The sequence below is a fragment of the Clupea harengus genome, chromosome 14, assembly GCF_900700415.2.
Source record: "Clupea harengus chromosome 14, Ch_v2.0.2, whole genome shotgun sequence".
Lineage (NCBI taxonomy): Eukaryota > Metazoa > Chordata > Actinopteri > Clupeiformes > Clupeidae > Clupea > Clupea harengus.
Window position 1 is genome coordinate 18,403,917 of NC_045165.1, and position 18,192 is coordinate 18,422,108.

At 42.0% G+C, this 18,192-nt stretch overlaps 1 protein-coding gene and 1 long non-coding RNA gene across 2 annotated transcripts; one reads left to right on the forward strand and one right to left on the reverse strand.

Annotated features, from left to right (window-relative positions):
- Positions 1-9,646: 9,646 nt before the first annotated feature.
- Positions 9,647-10,443, reverse strand: LOC122133478. The gene is made up of 2 exons (XR_006152797.1): positions 10,315-10,443; positions 9,647-10,106 (listed from the first exon to the last, which is right to left on the reverse strand). It is a non-coding gene; the product is annotated as an uncharacterized LOC122133478 (long non-coding RNA).
- On the forward strand, positions 10,435-14,534 carry dio2 (iodothyronine deiodinase 2). Its single transcript, XM_012836851.2, has 2 exons — positions 10,435-11,012; positions 12,507-14,534. The coding sequence occupies exons 1-2, from the start codon at positions 10,680-10,682 to the stop codon at positions 13,065-13,067; spliced, it is 894 nt and encodes a 297-aa protein (XP_012692305.1). The 5' UTR covers positions 10,435-10,679; the 3' UTR covers positions 13,068-14,534.
- Positions 14,535-18,192: the final 3,658 nt, after the last annotated feature.

Consider the following 18,192-nt stretch of genomic DNA (forward strand, 5'->3'; position numbering starts at 1 on the left):
AACTAAGACGGGAAAATTAGAAATGCCTTCCACCCAGTTGGCTACCACCACCTGGAGGTTTTCAGACTTTAATGTACAACATGATTATGAAAATGATTTGAATCATTCTTGGTCTAGTCTTGTTTAGTGTATGAGTTTTGTCTGAGACAGCACATTCTTGGAAAGCTGGCCCTGTCAGTGAGCAGACAGTGTCTGTCTGTGTGTGTGTGTGTGTGTTTACTCAAGGCTGTCCAGCAGATAACATCACTGCGGCGGCCCAAAAGTGCTGATGGGAGAATGTTTTAAAGACACTTGCCAGCACTTCGAGGAAAATCACAGGAGGTCTTTTCTCTGTCACTGTGTGAACAGTAGGGGTGTCGAGAGCCTTGACTGTCTGGGGAGAAGGCAACATTGGCCCCCTATTCAGTTCATTCACCTCATTCTTCTCACTCGGTCCAAGAGCCCTCTCTAAGCAAGCTGTTTAATTGCATGTCTCTGAGGATAGGGCGGCTATGACATTCAGTCTAGGTTGTATACACTGTTTTTGGGCCTTGTGTTTTGCTTTCCTCTTATGTGCATCTTAAATATTTAATAAACAGGTAAACCTGAAAATAGACTGAATGGTATAAATAAAATAAAAAAACACCCCTACTGAGCTTACAGGTGTGAGCAGTCAAATGAGCATGTTTTATTTATTTGTTGTGGTACACACCCCCTGGTAAATCTAGCGTAAACAAGTTTAAATAGACAAGGGGGGTGTTTGTTTCTTGTTTAAATCACGGACAGATCTTTCCAGCCAAACATTTCAGTCTTAACTTCGCATTTGTTTGATTCCAAATCCTTTGACCTTTGCCTTGAAGGGCGTTCATGTAAAGGGTCACGTATAGTGCCCGCTGCATTCATGGCAAAAATAACTCCCACACTAGCCGAAATAAACCTTTTCCAGTAAATCTAATGAAACTGGTTTTGTTTCATTTTAGGACAGGCATTTAAGTATTTATAATGAATAGCTATGATGTTAAAATAAATAATCATATTATGATTAATAAAATGCAAAAAAGCTCACATAATAGAATTGTAATTAAAAGTATACCTAGTGAAAAGTGTTATCTGATAACTATATTAGATGTGTCTCTCCATGCCTGAAAACTTTAAATGTCTCCAACCCTACAAATCATTATCTAATAATAGGCAATAGCATTCTGTTTGTCTGGCCAGTCACTCTGCCCATTAGAGTAAAGGTCTGAACATCAATGGCTATTAACCTCAACATCAGGTATGTTTTTTACCAGCATTAAATGTCATTTGGTTGCCTTTTCACCTGACAGAACTTTGATGTTTTGGCCTTTTCCGACAGCATAGAGTCTGGGTCATGAGTCCATCAACCTCTTCAGGAGATGTGACATCAGCACTTTCCAGTTTCTTTCATTTGAAAGATGCATGAGTAGGAGTGTATAATTCACATGTAGAGTATACCAACAAATAAACTGTTAGGCCACAGACCATAAACAGGCAACCAAACATGAAAGTAATTTTTTAAGTATAAGCTAAATTAAATGTCTGTCTCTATATCTAAATGTTTAAGGAAGGGTCTCTGTAATGAAGTACATTGTGGTCTCTCCGGTGAATAAAGGCAACCAGAGAGACATGCTGCAGATTTAATCTGAACTAATTTTCACTGTTTAAAAAGGTGCCCAGACTGTGAGTCTGAGAGCCTGGGCTAATTACATAAGTATCCGTCTACATGGACATTCATTGGTAAAACAGCAGCCAATCCTGGTCTACATTGGCGTATACATAAAAAAAAACTAAAAAAAAACACTGAGTAGTTCAGTACCAAAGACAATGAAAGAAAATAACATCTGTTGTTCCATTAATACATGTTGGTTGAGTAATACCTCTATTGCTGGCATTGTGTTGAGGCTAGCACCAGATGTCAGACGCCTTGCCACAACAGTCTGATCTAAAAGGGTTTAGCGCTAATGCCCTGGAATTTAGAATGCATGTTAGCATGCATACGCCTGCACCTGTGGAAGATATTAAGTCAACCCGTGCTGATGGTTTTTCCCTGCCCGCATTATCAGTCCTACACATTTCTATTAACAACCTCAGCCTCCTACACACACATTTCTGCCTTACTGTTTCTACTGGCAGATCCCGAGTGATATTTGTATCACTTTGAGCAAACAAATCACAACCCAAATGCAGGCCATTCAATTAAACTGAACTTGTTTCCCCTGATGAAAGCATTCTTGGCCTGATGCTCTGTCCAAGCTGTTGCCAGTAAACTCCTTTCGTATGTACGGCATACCTTCAGAGCCAAGTTTGCATTACAAGAGGATCAATGTCCAAGGGCTGTCTGCTGTCATGTAAACATTTTCATGATGAACACAAACTGTTAACAGCAGCATGCAGGCAACTGGGCTTGCTTTTAATGTGTTCACTCCTTTCTTTTTGCCCTGCCAATTTCTTTACACAATCAGACATTATGACATTGTCAGGCTTTTTGGTTGCCTTCATTGCCAGTGCATCCGTGCGATATAGTGCATAGCAACACGCATCCGTGCGATATAGTGCATAGCAGCACAGTAAGGAGCATATGTCTGACCCAGGCTGGGCTAGCGTCTCTGCTGCACCAAGGCCAGACCCATGCCAATGAAGGGGTCCTACCTGGGAGGTCAGGCCATGTTGGATGGGATCAGTCAGTTACTGTTCTTTATCTTGATCCAGTGTAAACCCAACAGGCATTGGTTATACTGACAGTTTTTAGTTAGTAGATGAAACACATCCCTTATTCAGATGCAGCAAGGATCTATGCTGTATTGACCATTAGAAGGGCAATTTAAAGATATGTTAATGCAGGATGTTTTAATTCTGAAATTATTGCATATAGAAAGGCATTTTGCTAGGTCATGACCAAACCATGCACCCAATTTAGACGTGTATACTCAGGGTAGCATATACAGTACCCCTGTGCAGCTTCTGCATAGTGATGAATGTGATTAGGAAGTAGACTCTCAAGAAGTTTGTCAAAGGAGTATTAGAGCAAAGTCCATTTACATAGTGTTACCAGTAGAACCTCAGAAGACTATAATAACCCCTAAAGTAGGTCAACATGCTTGCATCCTATCCCTGAAATCTGTTTCCCTGTCTGTCTGTCAATCCATCTTTAAGGGGTGAAATTGCTCCCATTTAGTAAATGGCCTACATTTATATAGTGCTTTTCTACTCATAGAGCACTCAAAGCGCATTACAGATGATTGCCTCTGATATTCATACACAGATGGCAAAGACTACTATCTAAGTTGCCAACCTGCACATGGGGAGTGGTCGTGACCGAACTATCTAACTAGCAAACCTTCTGATTGCTAAACACCTCCTCTACCTCCTGAACCACTATCGCTCCTTTTAGCAGTGGACCTAGGGTGGCATAGGCAGACCCAGTGCCCAGCAGTGTTTCCTAGTTCTGAGGTTCCCCTGGAACCCCTGTCAATGAACGTGGCAAGGCTTCTGTTACACCCACAAACGTAATCACTTCTCATAAACATGCAAATAGGCAGTTTTTTAAATACAATAATCCCACAAAGGTGTGATAATAATTATTACATTATTATTATTTGCAGGAAATTATTGTGTTTGTGGGAAGGTAGCATTTGTTTATCACATCAAATGGAATAAATCTATAATGAAATTCTACATGCATCTAATGAACTGTCTTGGCCATATAATCGCTTTCTTTAGATTTTTTAATTTTTGGATGTGTATTAGGCTGTGTGTGTGCATGCATGACATCCTCCTCACTGGATTTGAGGGTTTGGGTGGATTAGTGTCTCACCACATTGAGTAAAAATGCTTCTGTGCTTCTGGTTGGTGCATCTGTGTTTTATGGAAAATGTTGCATTGTTGTAGCTCTACTGTGTAAGAAAAGTCCCCCAAGGATCAACCTAATATCAAATTGACCTGTCATCCTATCAGTATAATTGGAAAAGTTCAAAAGTTTTTCAAAGTTCAGTGTGCTATAGGATCTATTTCACACCATTTGAGAGGGGCTTGGCCACAGCATCTGTTTTATGAAATTGCACAAGCTGTCAAGTTTTACATCATTGTTTAGGGTCTTTTTTTTCAATCCAAATAGGTGGATGAGTTAAGAGACGACACTTACTTTTTATGGTCTATTAAGACAACAGTTGGAGGCAAAGGGTTTTTTACAATTTACCATTTTGTTTTGACAAAAAAAAAATCAGGTTGATATTAAGGGTTCCAGATTGCAAACACATTGTAGATGTATGACAGGGTCAAAAAGTGGCCCAGTACTGGTAATCTAAAAGAATATTATGCTATCCAGTGCTGGCCAATCACCCCAGTCCCAACAATGATGAATTCCCCAATACCACTTAGGCCGGTGAAGACACAAAGCCAACACATGGCAGAGGAAACTCTCTGTATGAATATCTGGACAATGAATTCAGACATTTAGTCCATTTTGGATAAGCTGCAGAATGTTATCATGCAGTGATGTACTACATTTGTCATTACTTCAATTTTGACAAAACATTTAAAAACTGACGGTAACAGGAGGTGACCTCTGAACTTTGCTGCTTAGCCCCTTACTATAATCTGGACATACAACTAGTACACACAACACTCAGGCAATGTAAAAATTAAATAAATTCTAATTATTTTATTTGAGGAAATGTCATTAGATAGCGGAGATTTGTGACAACATTCTTTTACAAATGATGTAACAGTTCAGCACATTTGTGATTTATTACATTTAATGTAATACATTTTTTTTATCCTCCCATAAATATAATAACTTCCTGCAAATCATTACGTTTGTGGTGGGCATCAGTTATTATGTTTGTTGGAAGTCATCACGTTTTGTGGGATTATTACGTTTAAAAAGTGCAGATTTATATTGCGTGAGTTATTACGTTTATGGGTGTACGAGCTTCCATGTGGCCTGCTGGTGTACCAGGGCATTATGTATCCGTGAATGCACCTGCTTCTCCTACAGACCGTCTCTTTGTACTGCTGTGGCATCCGTGCTACCATGCCCCCTGCCCACCCCCATGCCCACCCCCTCTCCAAACAGTGGCATTCTTAGTGTAGATTTGGGGTCATTTCGCATACCAAGCACTGCGGTTCCCTGGGTGACCCCTGGGGAGCTGCCCCATGAAGAGGTGTTCAGGCATGACAAGGACGCCTATGGGGCTTTCCGGCTGATAGTCATCTGTTATGTTGTGATGAGGTCATCTGTAGGACACAATGCAGTTTACTATGTATGTTATGTCATCATATCATGCAACCTATTACCAAGACCTTCAGTTTGTTACACCTTATACTTGAGACATGTGATCAATAATCCGTTACTGATTAAATGACTGAACAGTATGATTAAGTAATTGATTACAGTGCATAGTAACAGCAATATTTACTAAACTGAGAACTATTTACTTTAACAGAATTCATTAAGCTCTGAAGTAGGTTTTTGGTGGGAAACGACACCGTGTGATTTATTGATGAAGTGATTTGCCTTGAATCAAAATCATTCTGATTCTTAACATGAATGAATGGACAAGCTTTGGAAAGAGTATAATAATATAAAATAAGATTAAATTAAACAACACTCACAGTACTTTCCCCTCTACCATAGCCACAATGAACCTGTTCCTTTCATGTCACAAAGAAGCACCACATCAACAAGGAATTCAGTCAGAAAAGCAAGGCTCCAGTGCACAACCTACTTGCCATGTGAACTTGACGACACCATGAGGCTGATTATGATGTATTTATTATTTCAGGCTAAATTGATCTTAATTTATGGTTAGGCAGTTGCTATGCTGTTGCCATAACAGAAGTGACGTTATCGAAAGGAATGCATTATATTGTAGGAGTTTCTGCAAGAGTTTAAGTACATTCCCCCTGTTAGCTATTGTGTCTTGGACTGAATATGATATGCAGATAGTGTTTTAGCCTCAGCACGCACAACCGCCATGGCTAGATGTCATGTTGCATGCTGAATTATTCAGGAAATGTGCAATAGAGTGATGCCTTGCTAGTTAAGAGTTGTAGACAGTATGACAGATTGCAGGCATGCTTTTTGAGATACACAAGCATGGTGTACATTTCTTGCCAATCAGCCATTTATTTATTCACCCTTTGGGGTTTCCATTAGACTCCCTGGTAGACAGTGGAGGCAGGACAGAGAGACGCACCCAAACCTGTGGATGAGTCAGTGTGCAGCCTGTTGGTACACGTCATTTCAGAGACCTTGGACAGTGTTCTCCCCTCACCTGAATAATTCAGCCAAGTACCACTCCGGTTTCCAAACAAGGCACTCCACCTCCACACATCCAGGGTCTGGGGGCCTCTCCACTCCGCGCAATAACAAATGGGAAATGGTGACATAACATTACAAAGAACAAGGCCAATTGCACTTCAGTCTCCATATACAAACACAGAAAGAGAGATAGGGCTTTCTACATCTCAGTGGTGCAGTAAGTGTATCACATATTCAGTTGCTCTCTAAGCTGAAGCTCACTTTCTTAGCCATGAGGCGGATGAAACACACAATACAACAAAACTGCATCTTCCCAGCCCCCATCAGGATCACAGGCAACAGCTTGACTTTTGGAAATGGAGAAAAATGCGATTGCTTCATCACAATCCAGCACCTACACATCAAAATATCCAAGGTTTAAACCACACAATATCCAATGCCAATTTGTCAAACTGCTGTATGTTGTAAGTCATAGTCTGATGCTATTCATATATCTGAATAACTTGTCTGTAAATGAAAACACAGCTGTCTGGCAGTTGGCATCCCTGGAAACCCTTCTTAGATTGCAATTAGACTTCTAAACCTTCAAACTAGACCCCCTGGCCTCTGGTTAGTCGGTCTACTGATAATGTGTGAAGCAACTGTATGAAGGACTGAGAGTAGATTGTGACAAAGAGATGAGTTTGGTTTCTATTTGGCTGTCGGCTAGCATTTGGTGCTAATAGCATTTGGTGCTGTGTGGCACATTTCAGTAAGAGGGAATCTTTAATCTCATGGTTCATAATACCACTGGACCATTTGGTTTGCTAATCCTGTGTTTTTGTAAGAACAGCTTAAAATACAATAGCAATAACATTATGAAACAATAACAATATTTCTATTCACTTATTTATTTTTAGAAACCTAGCATCTGCAAAAAAAAAAGGAAAAACATAACATGGCCGCTGTGTAGCTGTCTACAATCTTGAACGTGTTTTCTTTTCTGTTTCTAGGTCAGTAGGGAAAAATACCTAATTACGGCGACCCACTGCCAGAGCCACATGCTGTAGAATTCCAGTATAGTATTACAGTCTGTCACAGGTAATACTATAGCTTCCACTGTAGTAGTTGGACGGTGTTTTAAGCCTTTTCTTTACAGTATTCCATATACCCTTATCCCTGGTCATGATAAGCCATACATCTTTAAAACCACAGGCTCTAGGTCCACATAAAAACTATGACATGAGGTTATATAATCTCCACGTTGTTAGTGTATGCACATTAAACAGGGCCTTTTTCACAAATGAAATTCCTGTATTAATGCTGTGTAAACACTCTGCTTGTTTTTAGTGTGTGTCCATACATTTGAGCTGCATGACATATAATCTCCTGTGCATGTATGATGCGACCAGAGCCTCTATATGACCATCAGCTTCATTCATTCCATGCTACAGACCACCTGCTTCTCTTAGTTAGGTAAATGATGGTAACACTGCATAACAGCATCTGGAGTGTTATGTAACTCACACGATAGTGATCCACTGGAGTGTATGGCTCGGACTGTGAGAGTGAAGCAGATATCTGACTGAGCATAAAAGAGGCATAGTGTTGCTGGTCATCACAGCTAGTCAGCGACGCTCTCCAGGATGAGTCAGCACTGGGCCAGATGAGATAATGGCTAGCACTGGGCCAGCACTGGGCCAGATGAGGTTAGGACCCGCACTGGGCCAGATGAGGTTAGGGCCAGATAAAGTCCTGACCTGTTTTCTGAGTCAGCTGCCATAGGGAGCCCCTCATACTGACGTCAAGTCAGTCACATGCCCCATCTGTAACATTAAATAAAAACAAATACAAAGAGACTATTCAGTGTAAGTCAAAAACAAAATACATACATTTCTTTACCTTAACTGAGAAAAATCTGATTCCATATGCTGTAGTATTTACCCATATGAAGCTGTTTAATGTTATAGTGTATAAATAGACACATGTGTGACCATATCGGGGAGCACCGATCATTCTAAAGTTCATTCGGTCACAAAAAAAAACGTGTTGGAGAAGGATGGATGGATGAAAAGAATGAGAATACAGAATGCCAGATGAAGCAAAACCCCTCCCATCCGAATGTCTCTCATCTCTTTTCTCATTCTATTTTAAGAGCAATTATGGGCGCCATGTTACGGATTACAGCTAAGAGTCCAGGCATATTTTGGACATTCTAATCTAGACTACATTTTAAACTCCATTATTCATAGTATTGCTGATGTTTAAATGGCTTGAGTAGAGACTGCCATCCGATTGTGCGTGAAGGTGCTGTTGTCTCTGGAATGAGAATGAGAAAGCTTTTTCTCTGGGTACATGTATATGCATCATTATGCTCTCCACAATGGATAAATCATGTATGTTTGGCATTTGAAGCATAAACTGATTGCCCCAAAGTTCATTTTCCATGCCCCTGACCTCCTATCTGAATTAGGTTACCCATGAGAGCTTGTACAAGGTTAGGGATGAGAGCAGCATTTAACAGCATAAAACAGCATTTAACTCAGTCAGATCCCTTTCATCTTAAGTAGCTTTGGAGGCAGCTGGTCAATTGGACTCAACCAGTTCCAGATAAGTGAACAAAAGCCATCTGTAAGTACGCTTACCTTCAGAGACACTTAAGTTTCCTACTCGCAGAGAGAAAGGGGGAGACCGAATGAGAGAGGAAGAGAGCGATGAGAAGGGGAGAAGGGTGGATCAAGTGGAGGGCTAGAGATTAAGAGAGGACGGGGAGCTCCTGGACCTTGATTATCCTTTATACCACTCTGAAATGTCATTCACAAGAGCAAGTGCATCTTGCATTGACAAGAGCAAGCGCAGACATATCAGGTAAGGCGGGCCTTATCCCTGTTTATCCCCTTGACACCGCAGTGCATTCACCCGCAAGGAGGGTCTCACCCAACACCTCTGTCTGTCTGGGACCCTTAGACACCAGGAGATGGGACCAGACCTCGGACTTTGCCATCCATAGGGCCAGAGTTTACCCACCATAGAGCCAAGTGTTAAGGGCTAGACAGTCAATGATACCATTAGACAGTTATATATTTAAACATGTAAAGGGCATATTAAAGGCGTGGAGCCCAGAACAAAACCAGACACTTCATTGCATACAGCAATGAGATACGCCTTTATTTTTACACCCAGAAATGTCAGTGAGTAACTATACTGATCACAATGACTCAGTAATTAGGAGTCCATACAATATAATGAACTTTAGCTCAATTTATGCCTTAAAAGTGAAGCCTGTATATTCAAAATGTAGTGATAGTGAATCGTAGTGATTTATCTGAGATTACCCTAATGGAATTGACAGCTATGGCAGTTGCCAGTCCTTGTCATCATGTCATATATAACAGTGTAATGATGCCATACGCAATAATTTTTAATTATGTAATATGTTATGAATCATCACACATACACAATACATAACAAAGCAGCAAGCATAAAGGGGGAAGCCATAACATGTTTGATTAATGATAACACAATGTTGTTTTGTAATTACAAGTAATCTACCATGGAAACTTATGACGGTGGTTGGCATCTGCCACGACATGTTTATGACATGGGTTTATTAGTGTTTTGACAGAGAGTTCAAGTGAAGTGTCTCCCTCGTGGTACATAACGCCTGGTGCTTTACAAGAAGATCATGACCTGTTTCAACGCATCCGCCTCCAGGAAAGGCTGAGGTTGGAAGACTGCTCGCACGCTTTTGGCGTGAGCCAGGCGCTTTGTGGGCTCCTCTTCAGGCAGCCTCATACCATCTCACCGCGATTTCCTCCACTTGATGTAGTGCGTGCTCAGACAGCACCGAAAGTTGTTTACCCTGCTTTAAAAACACTGGAAGTAATTCCCATTTTCCTTCGTCATAGTGGATGATGTTGTAAACATTAGAGGTGAAGACAGCACCTTTGACGTCAACTAGATGTTTCCGTTGAAGTATTACTAATCCTGTCTGCATGTACACAATGCAAGCAAAAGTGTAATCCCTGTATCTCACTTAGTCTAATTAAAAAACTGCGTCCGTAATTACTAACCGGCATTTCTGTGTCTTCTTGGATGATATCAGATTCCCCGCTGTCCCTTTTCCATCAATTCAGTTTCCTTGTCAGTCCGGAGAAAAAGCCCATAGGTGACGTCACGATCTCCCCACAAGATAAGCCCGAGATTTATTTCAGCGCGGGGAATGATTTACGGTATAAAAAGACACAGCGACAGAGACGGTTTCTCACCGGGGAGGCTCAGTAATTTCAGGGGGCAGGAGAAAAGTTTGACAACCTTGCTCTTGGCTGGTGTCAGTTCTGCGTTCTGCTACACTTCTTAGCAGAGGGCAATTGAATGCACTCAAAGTTAAATCGTGGCGCAAGTGAGGATCCACCCAAATTTACTTCCCCGGTCATTAATGAGAGTCTGTAACAAGAAGCGGTTGGGAAAGTGGACCGACGTCCAAAATGTGCAGGAAAAGGTGAATTTACAAGACGCAAGAGTGGACGTGCCACCAGCGAATCGGAAAATGGGCATGCTAAGCGTGGACCTGTTGGTGACTTTGCAGATACTGCCGTTTTTTTTTTCAAACTGTCTGTTTTTCGTCTTGTACGACTCGGTGTTGCTAGTGAAACGTGTAGTTTCACTTCTCAGTTGTTCGGGGTCGGCAGCCGGCGAGTGGCAGCGCATGTTAACCTCAGCCGGCGTGCGCTCTATATGGAACAGCTTTCTGCTGGATGCCTACAAGCAGGTACGTAGAGCAGCAGCACTTCTAATTCACCGGTTACAATGTGATCTTAAATAACTACTCAAGAAAACATAAATTATAAATGGCCATTGATATAAGAATCGTTTTTTTTAATTATTATTTCTCACACAAACTTACATTGGGGTTAGGGTTAAGGTTTACTGCATACACTGAACATACAGCGATCATTCTTTTTCTCAGCTGAATTAAATTATTGAACTTTGTTCCTCAAACGGTACATTGAGCGTAAGTCATTGCCCTTAATCAGCTAAAAATGCTGCCAAATGTCACGGTTCCTCTAAATGTTACTTTTGAACCTATATCAAACAAACCGGTATCAAACTATATCACAATTAATATATGCGCATTAACAGTCCTGCCCGGCTAATGATGTCTCAACTTAACCCCCAGGTCTGAGAAAGGCACAAAAAGTTCATCCACACTTCGCTTGTAGTTGAGTCTTAACATATTCCTATAAAGAACCGTTTCAGCATTTTGCAGTTAAACTTTAATCTATAGATACATCCGTAAAAATAGTAGACAATAGTCCTGGTGACACTCCCCCCTCACGCGTCATATCACAATCCCAGTTTGTAATTGTAGTACTACTTGTCTACTAGTGTTTGTCTTTCTATGACTTTTTCTTCTGCTATTTTCTTTAGTTTTTGCTTAAAGGCACCTCTGTTAGTGCAATGTTTATTGATAAATCTTGCTGGTCTGTCATCCCAGTTCAAGCCATACATATAACCGTAATCATTTTTTTCCCCAAAACATTATATCAGGATAAATCTTTTATAACGGTCAGTCATAAATCACTTAAATAACAAGCTATGGAATGGAATTGGCTTGTTGTCTGTATTTCTTCAGGTTAATGACTATTAACTAACTATCAATAAACAAATTAGTATTAGTTACGGTTGTAGGGGAATAGCCTCTACACCCTAGGGAATGTACCTTGGCTTTCGTGCTGAACTTGGACACCACACACACAGTGTTGGGTGTTGATTATACTCATACAAAATACTGGTAACCATAGCAGCAGAAAACCAAGCAACGCTTCAGATGATTTAGAGTAAACTCCCTCTCCCATGTGATGGCAAGCTCCACCGGGGGTGTGAGTAACAGTGTGTGTGTGTGTGTCTGTGTCTCTGTGAGTATGTATGTGTGTGTGTGTGTGTGTGTGTCTCTGTGAGTATGTATGTGTGTGTGTGTGTGTCTGTCTGTCTGTCTATGTGAGCATATATGTGTGTGTTTGTCTCTGTGAGTATCCATGTGTGTGTGTGTGTGTGTGTGTGTCTCTGTCTGTGTGAGTATGTATGTGTGTGAGTGTGTATGTGTGTGTGTGTGTGTGTGCATGTGTGGATGTGTAATTGTGAAAGTCTATCCTAGTTTTGCCAAATGATTATGTCACTGGCCATTTAAACATGATGAGAAGAAAAGTTGCAGGCTTTCATTATAATTGAATACATTGTTTTTCTTCTGCTGCTCGCTATTCAGGTCAAGCTTGGCAGCGAGGCGCCCAACTCAAAGGTGGTAAAGGTCAATGGCATGAACAGCAGATGCCGCAGCGTTGACAGCGAACCTGAGGACGAGTGCCACCTCCTCGACTTCGAGTCGTCCGACCGTCCCTTGGTGGTCAACTTTGGCTCGGCCACCTGACCCCCCTTCTTAAGCCAACTGCCAATTTTCCGGCGGCTGGTTGAAGAGTTCTCCGACGTGGCGGACTTCCTGCTCGTCTACATCGACGAGGCCCACCCCTCTGACGGCTGGGCCGCCCCACCCATGTCCCCCTACTCGTTTGAAGTGAGGAAGCACCGCAGCCTGGAGGAGCGCGTCCTGGCTGCCAAGCAGCTCCTCCAGCACTTTGCCCTGCCCCCGCAATGCCAGCTCGTAGCCGACTGCATGAACAACAACGCAAACGTGGCGTATGGCGTGTCTTACGAGAGGGTGTGCATTGTCCAGCAGAAAAAAATTGCCTACCTTGGGGGAAAAGGTCCATTTTTCTACAACCTGAAAGAAGTTAGGCTCTGGCTTGAACAAAGTTATGGGAGGCGATAATTTCCAGTGAAGAGAGAGAGAGAGAGAGAGAGAGTGAAAGAGAAAGAGAGAGAGAAAGAGAGAGAGAGAGTTGAGCATCACCTTCCTTAAAAAGAGAGTAATTTATTTTTGTACAGGGGTGAAAAAAGGGAGGTGTGATGCGTTGAACTGCTTGGTGACCTTAGTGAAGCCAAGTTGAACGTAACATCCAGCAACAACCAACAGTTCGACAGAGGAAACCAGACACTCTCCACAACCTTCGAATGGCATGGATTGTGTTGTAAATGGACAAAGTCCAGGCTGGACATAGCAAACTCAAAGTGTACTTCTAATGCACTATCAATAACTATTCAACATAACATTCACTATTAATGAAGTCTTTCAGAAAATATTCAGTCAAATCTCAACGCTACAGTATGTCACACACAAATTACCCTTTCAAAAGAAAACCAAATTGCTGAATAGAGAAAAAAGCACAAGTACCCAGCTTTTATACAAAAAAAGAGAGAAATTAATTTATTTTATTGAGTTGTAATGTTTGTCGTTTTTACTCCATCGTAATATATGCCCAAATTGTATGTGTATGCACTTGCAAAGCTTTTGTTGAAGGTGACAATCTGTTACGTCAATTTTGCGTTCAAATGTACTCACACGAACGTCCCCAGCGTTGATTAACTCCAGTACTCTATTCCATTGTCTCTTGTCAGCACGTGCCCAGTATAATCACCAGAAAGCCTCATGCCTGAGTCATACATACTAAAGCATCATGCCTGAGTCATACATACTAAAGTAAGCTTAAAGCGCTAGATCCAACAGTAGACAGTTATCTATCACACTGGCAGAAAACTTGCTTCTCGCATTCATTCAGTTATTCATTCATTCATTCTTTTGACTCATAATTTAATCTGAAGGTTAAATAGCTGCAACGCATAGCTGCTGGGATTTTAGAGAGGATAGTGGTCAGTGTTGGTGATGAAGTGGTGATGTACATGAACAAATATTGTTGGAAAAAGCCATGGTTATGGATCTTTGACCCTAGGAAGAGCCACTGAAGTGAGGACTAGCCTGGTGGGGTTGGGATACTGCACACAGGATCAAATTGACTTGTTTCAGGAAGTTTGACGAAAGAAAGTGTTTTAGTAAGTCATGTGGATGATCATTTGCATTTTACTATCCAAAATCACTTCCATGGTCAGAAGTCCATCTGGCAGAATGCAGACACTGGTCTGGTGTCAAGACGGACTCGGTGTACGAATGAAAATCATTGACGAAAGGGTTTACCTCCCTGTCTCTGGTTGGATGTAAAACTACACCGATCTGACTAGACACGAAACCATGTGCCTGTTTAAGAGTTCATACCAGTGCTCAAGCTCTGCTCTAGCTCCAGGTGTATTACATATGCTTGTTTCCATTTCCATGTAGTGCTGCTTTTACCACTGAGAGAAAAAGGAGGGGGGGGGGGAATAAAGTTGAAATTCTGCTACTGAACTTGTGCTTGGTCTCTCTTTCTTCTCCCTTAAAGTGAATTTGACTGTGGGAAACTGAAATGAAAGGCCGGTCGAGGGAAGGGAAAGAAGTCATTGGTCGAATTCAACCAGAGACACCTTTGTTTTGGGTGGGGGCGGGGGGGAAGCACACTATTGGTTAGCGAAAAAGAAAAAACATCCTGGAGGGGTCAGTGAGTCCACGTGTTTTCATTTCCATGAAAAATGTACACTGATACGCTTTAAGTGATGAGTTTGAACATGTGCAACCCCTATCAAGTGGTGTGACACAGAGGATTCTGGCTGACCCCCTGATCCTTTGAGCCTGCCAATAGCAGAATAGCGAAAAGGCGAAGGCAGAGCATGTTCTGGGGTCTCGCCATGTAACAGAAGCCCTTCTTGCGGCCGGACATTGGCTGTCCAGGCGGAACTATTGAATCCGAACCACTGAGACGTTATTCACTGATTGTCTCGGTCCTTGGAAAAGCCAAAAAAAAAAAAAGTACGAAAGAAAGAAAAAAAATCTGTCAAGCTGGGTCTCTGCCATTGTTAGAGGTGGAGGCATGAGAGCGCAGGTCGGCACAATGTGGTCGCTGCAAATCCACTCCAGGAAGGACCAGGGCATAGTGTGCTTTCTAAGGAACGTGTTTGGTAAACAGGCACTGGGCAGAATCCTAAACAGGGACTCAGGAAGTGTTCTCATTCTGGGGCAATCTCCGAACACAGCTTCTGCAGGTCCTCTCGGGACAGCGTGCTGATCCCCGAAGACAGTTAGGGAATTCATTAGGGAGAAATCGTGCTCAATCAACATTTAAGGAGTACTTTACTCACAATAGCTCTGACCTCAACAATGCAAAGCTTGTTTGTGAATAAAGATTCATTGTGCGTGAAGGGAAACTTTGAGCAAAATCAGGTCTTGGATGTTTTCTTAGAAAACAATCTTGTGCAATATCTTCACTCTCGTTCATCAAGAAGCCAAACATTTTCTCCATGCAAAACAAAGTCTTCCTTTGAAATATGAATCATAAAGAATTAATTCAGTCCTGTCCCTAATGTTGTGCTTATCTTGGACCAGCACTCACAACTTACACTGGCCTGTTTTCTCTACACATAAAACAAGATTTTTTTTTCATTTGACAAAATATTGCTTTAATTGCCATTCAATCCTGCCTGATTAGGCATTAGCTCTAGTACTTTCATCAACTCATCATTTTATTTGTATTTGTTTTCCTGACACACAGAACTGAAAGTGGAGTTGGCCTCTCTTCAGGGTTAAGCTGCTCGCTCGCTCGCTCGCTCGCTGTGGCTGTCCCAAGCTGCTCGTTCGCTCGCTCGCTCTCTCACCGTGGCTGTCCCAAAGAGCTCTTTCTTTCTCTGGCTGTGGCATGACTCAGCCCAAGCCTCTGCAGTCTTCCCCTCCTGACCCAGTTCGCTCAGCACCACCACGACCTCCATCACCTGTTCCCTCTCCGGCCCAGCAGAGGCTCTCCTGCTGAATACGCCAAGAGAGGGTAGAGATTTGTAGACTGTTACAAAGAAAGTGCACACACTGTTATCTGCTCTAAGAAAATACAAAGTATTTGATAAAAAAAACACAAGCCTTTGGCTAGTGGCCTTCTACAGGAGTCCAAGACTGTTTGAAGAAGGCCACTGATCAAAACATTGTTTTTCCCTATTAAATGCTTTATATTTTCTTAAAGCAGATAACAGGGTGTGGACTTTCTTTGTTACAGTGTTATCTTCACCTGTTCTAGCATGTGTGTGTGGGTTGGGAATTCTCTCTCTCAAGGTAGAGATGTGTTCCTCAGCTTTGACTTCTTTTGTTCACTATGAAAAGGGCAGTTACTGCTGGGGCCGTAACAGATCTTGCTTTATCTTGTTGTGAAAATATTTATCTGCTATTAAAGAGGTGCTCATGTAATCTGTGATATAGGATGAAAGAGAAGCCTTTTTTGCCCGCTGTGAGACGAGTCCAAATATGAATAGTAAGATCACACTCTGAAGGGACACAGTTTGTGCTTAGGCCATTTTCAAGCGTTTGAAAGTGCTTCAAATATGATTGAAAATATTACTGAACGTTAACACAACTGCAGAAGTGTAAATCATGACCTGGTCTGAATTCATTTTACTGACATTGAAGATATTCTAGGGTCGTATTGAAATGACATAGTATGTAACGCTCTTGAAAGCACTTTGAAATTGATTCATTACCACACAGCAATCGTGTATAAACCTGAACGCCATGCTCTTCTAATCATTTTATCATGGATCTCTTCCTCAAATAGCTTTAAGGTTTCAATCCAGGCAATTGTAATTTTCCCGCTGAACGTGTGAGGATAATTGAAAAATGTGAATAGTGAAGGCGCTCGTTATCACAGGTCATGTGAAATGTAGGCCCATGGCCGTCACTGACGTATTCCTCTTTGGGGATGTCAGGGCAGCCCACTGTGAATACCATCTATGCTGTCATCTTTCTGGCATCTAATCTATCTGGGAAACAGATTTTCCTTCATTATTTATTTAGACACATGCTCTGGTCCAACACACACACACACACACACACACACACACACACACACACACACACACACACACACAAACACACAGCTGCATCCTAAATTAATGAAGCATTGACAGTCATCATAAAATTGAGGGACGTTGAGTCTACTACTCTATGAGTTGCAAAAAAATACAAGCCAAATAGAGCAGCAGGCAGGACTATTATTTCAATTATTTTGACAAGACATCCTTATTTGTGTAGCTGATGTTACACATTCCTATATGTTTTTTGAGTTAAGGATGACATCACAGTGTTTTGAATAACGAATCGGAACAAAAGAGCCTGTTGTTCCCCACCGGGCCATGTTTTACATGAGGTTTAAAATGACTGCTTTGCCTTGTCTGCTCGCTGCCCCTAGCGTGCTATTCTCCCACACACATACAGTATAACCTCACCAGTAATGAACACATGAATAGTGTGGTGAGAGGTTTTGCCACAATCATTTTGAACCCCAAAAGTGCTGCTGTGTCTGTGTGTGTGTGTGTGTGTGTGTGTGTGTGTGTGTGTGGCAGAGGCATTCTGTTCTACTTTCCGTTGTGCTTGGCCGGAGAGAGTGGGGGTGTGTGAGGTGCGGTGGGGTGGGGGGCCGGCGGGAGAACTGAGGCATTGTCTGAGGACAATGCTGCGCTTCGGTGTCAGCAGAGTGTCTCTCATGCTCCAACACAAGCACTGGATTTCCGCGCTGGCAGGATCACTCTGTCCTTCCCCTGCTCACAAACTGGCTCCAAATCCACACTGATCCCCTTGTGTTCACAGGCACTCCCTCAACCTGCCTCTAGGGGGCATTATGGGCTTGGAAGCGCACACACATACACACACACACACACACACACACACTCACTCACTCACTCACACGCGCGCACACACACAGACACACACCCACGCCTTCTCTTTGCTCTATCAGTTGAGAAGCATTTGCAATGCACTGACTTATCGCTTTGTTCTCATGTGGAGAGCAAATTACTGTAAAGGCAAAACGTTAATAAGGTCGTGAAGAGGATATGTTTATGGGTAAATTAAAGGTCTCCCGTACTTATAATTCAAAGCCAAATCTCACTTGTTTGCATAATTCTGAAGGTTTTACCATAGTATGTGATATGTA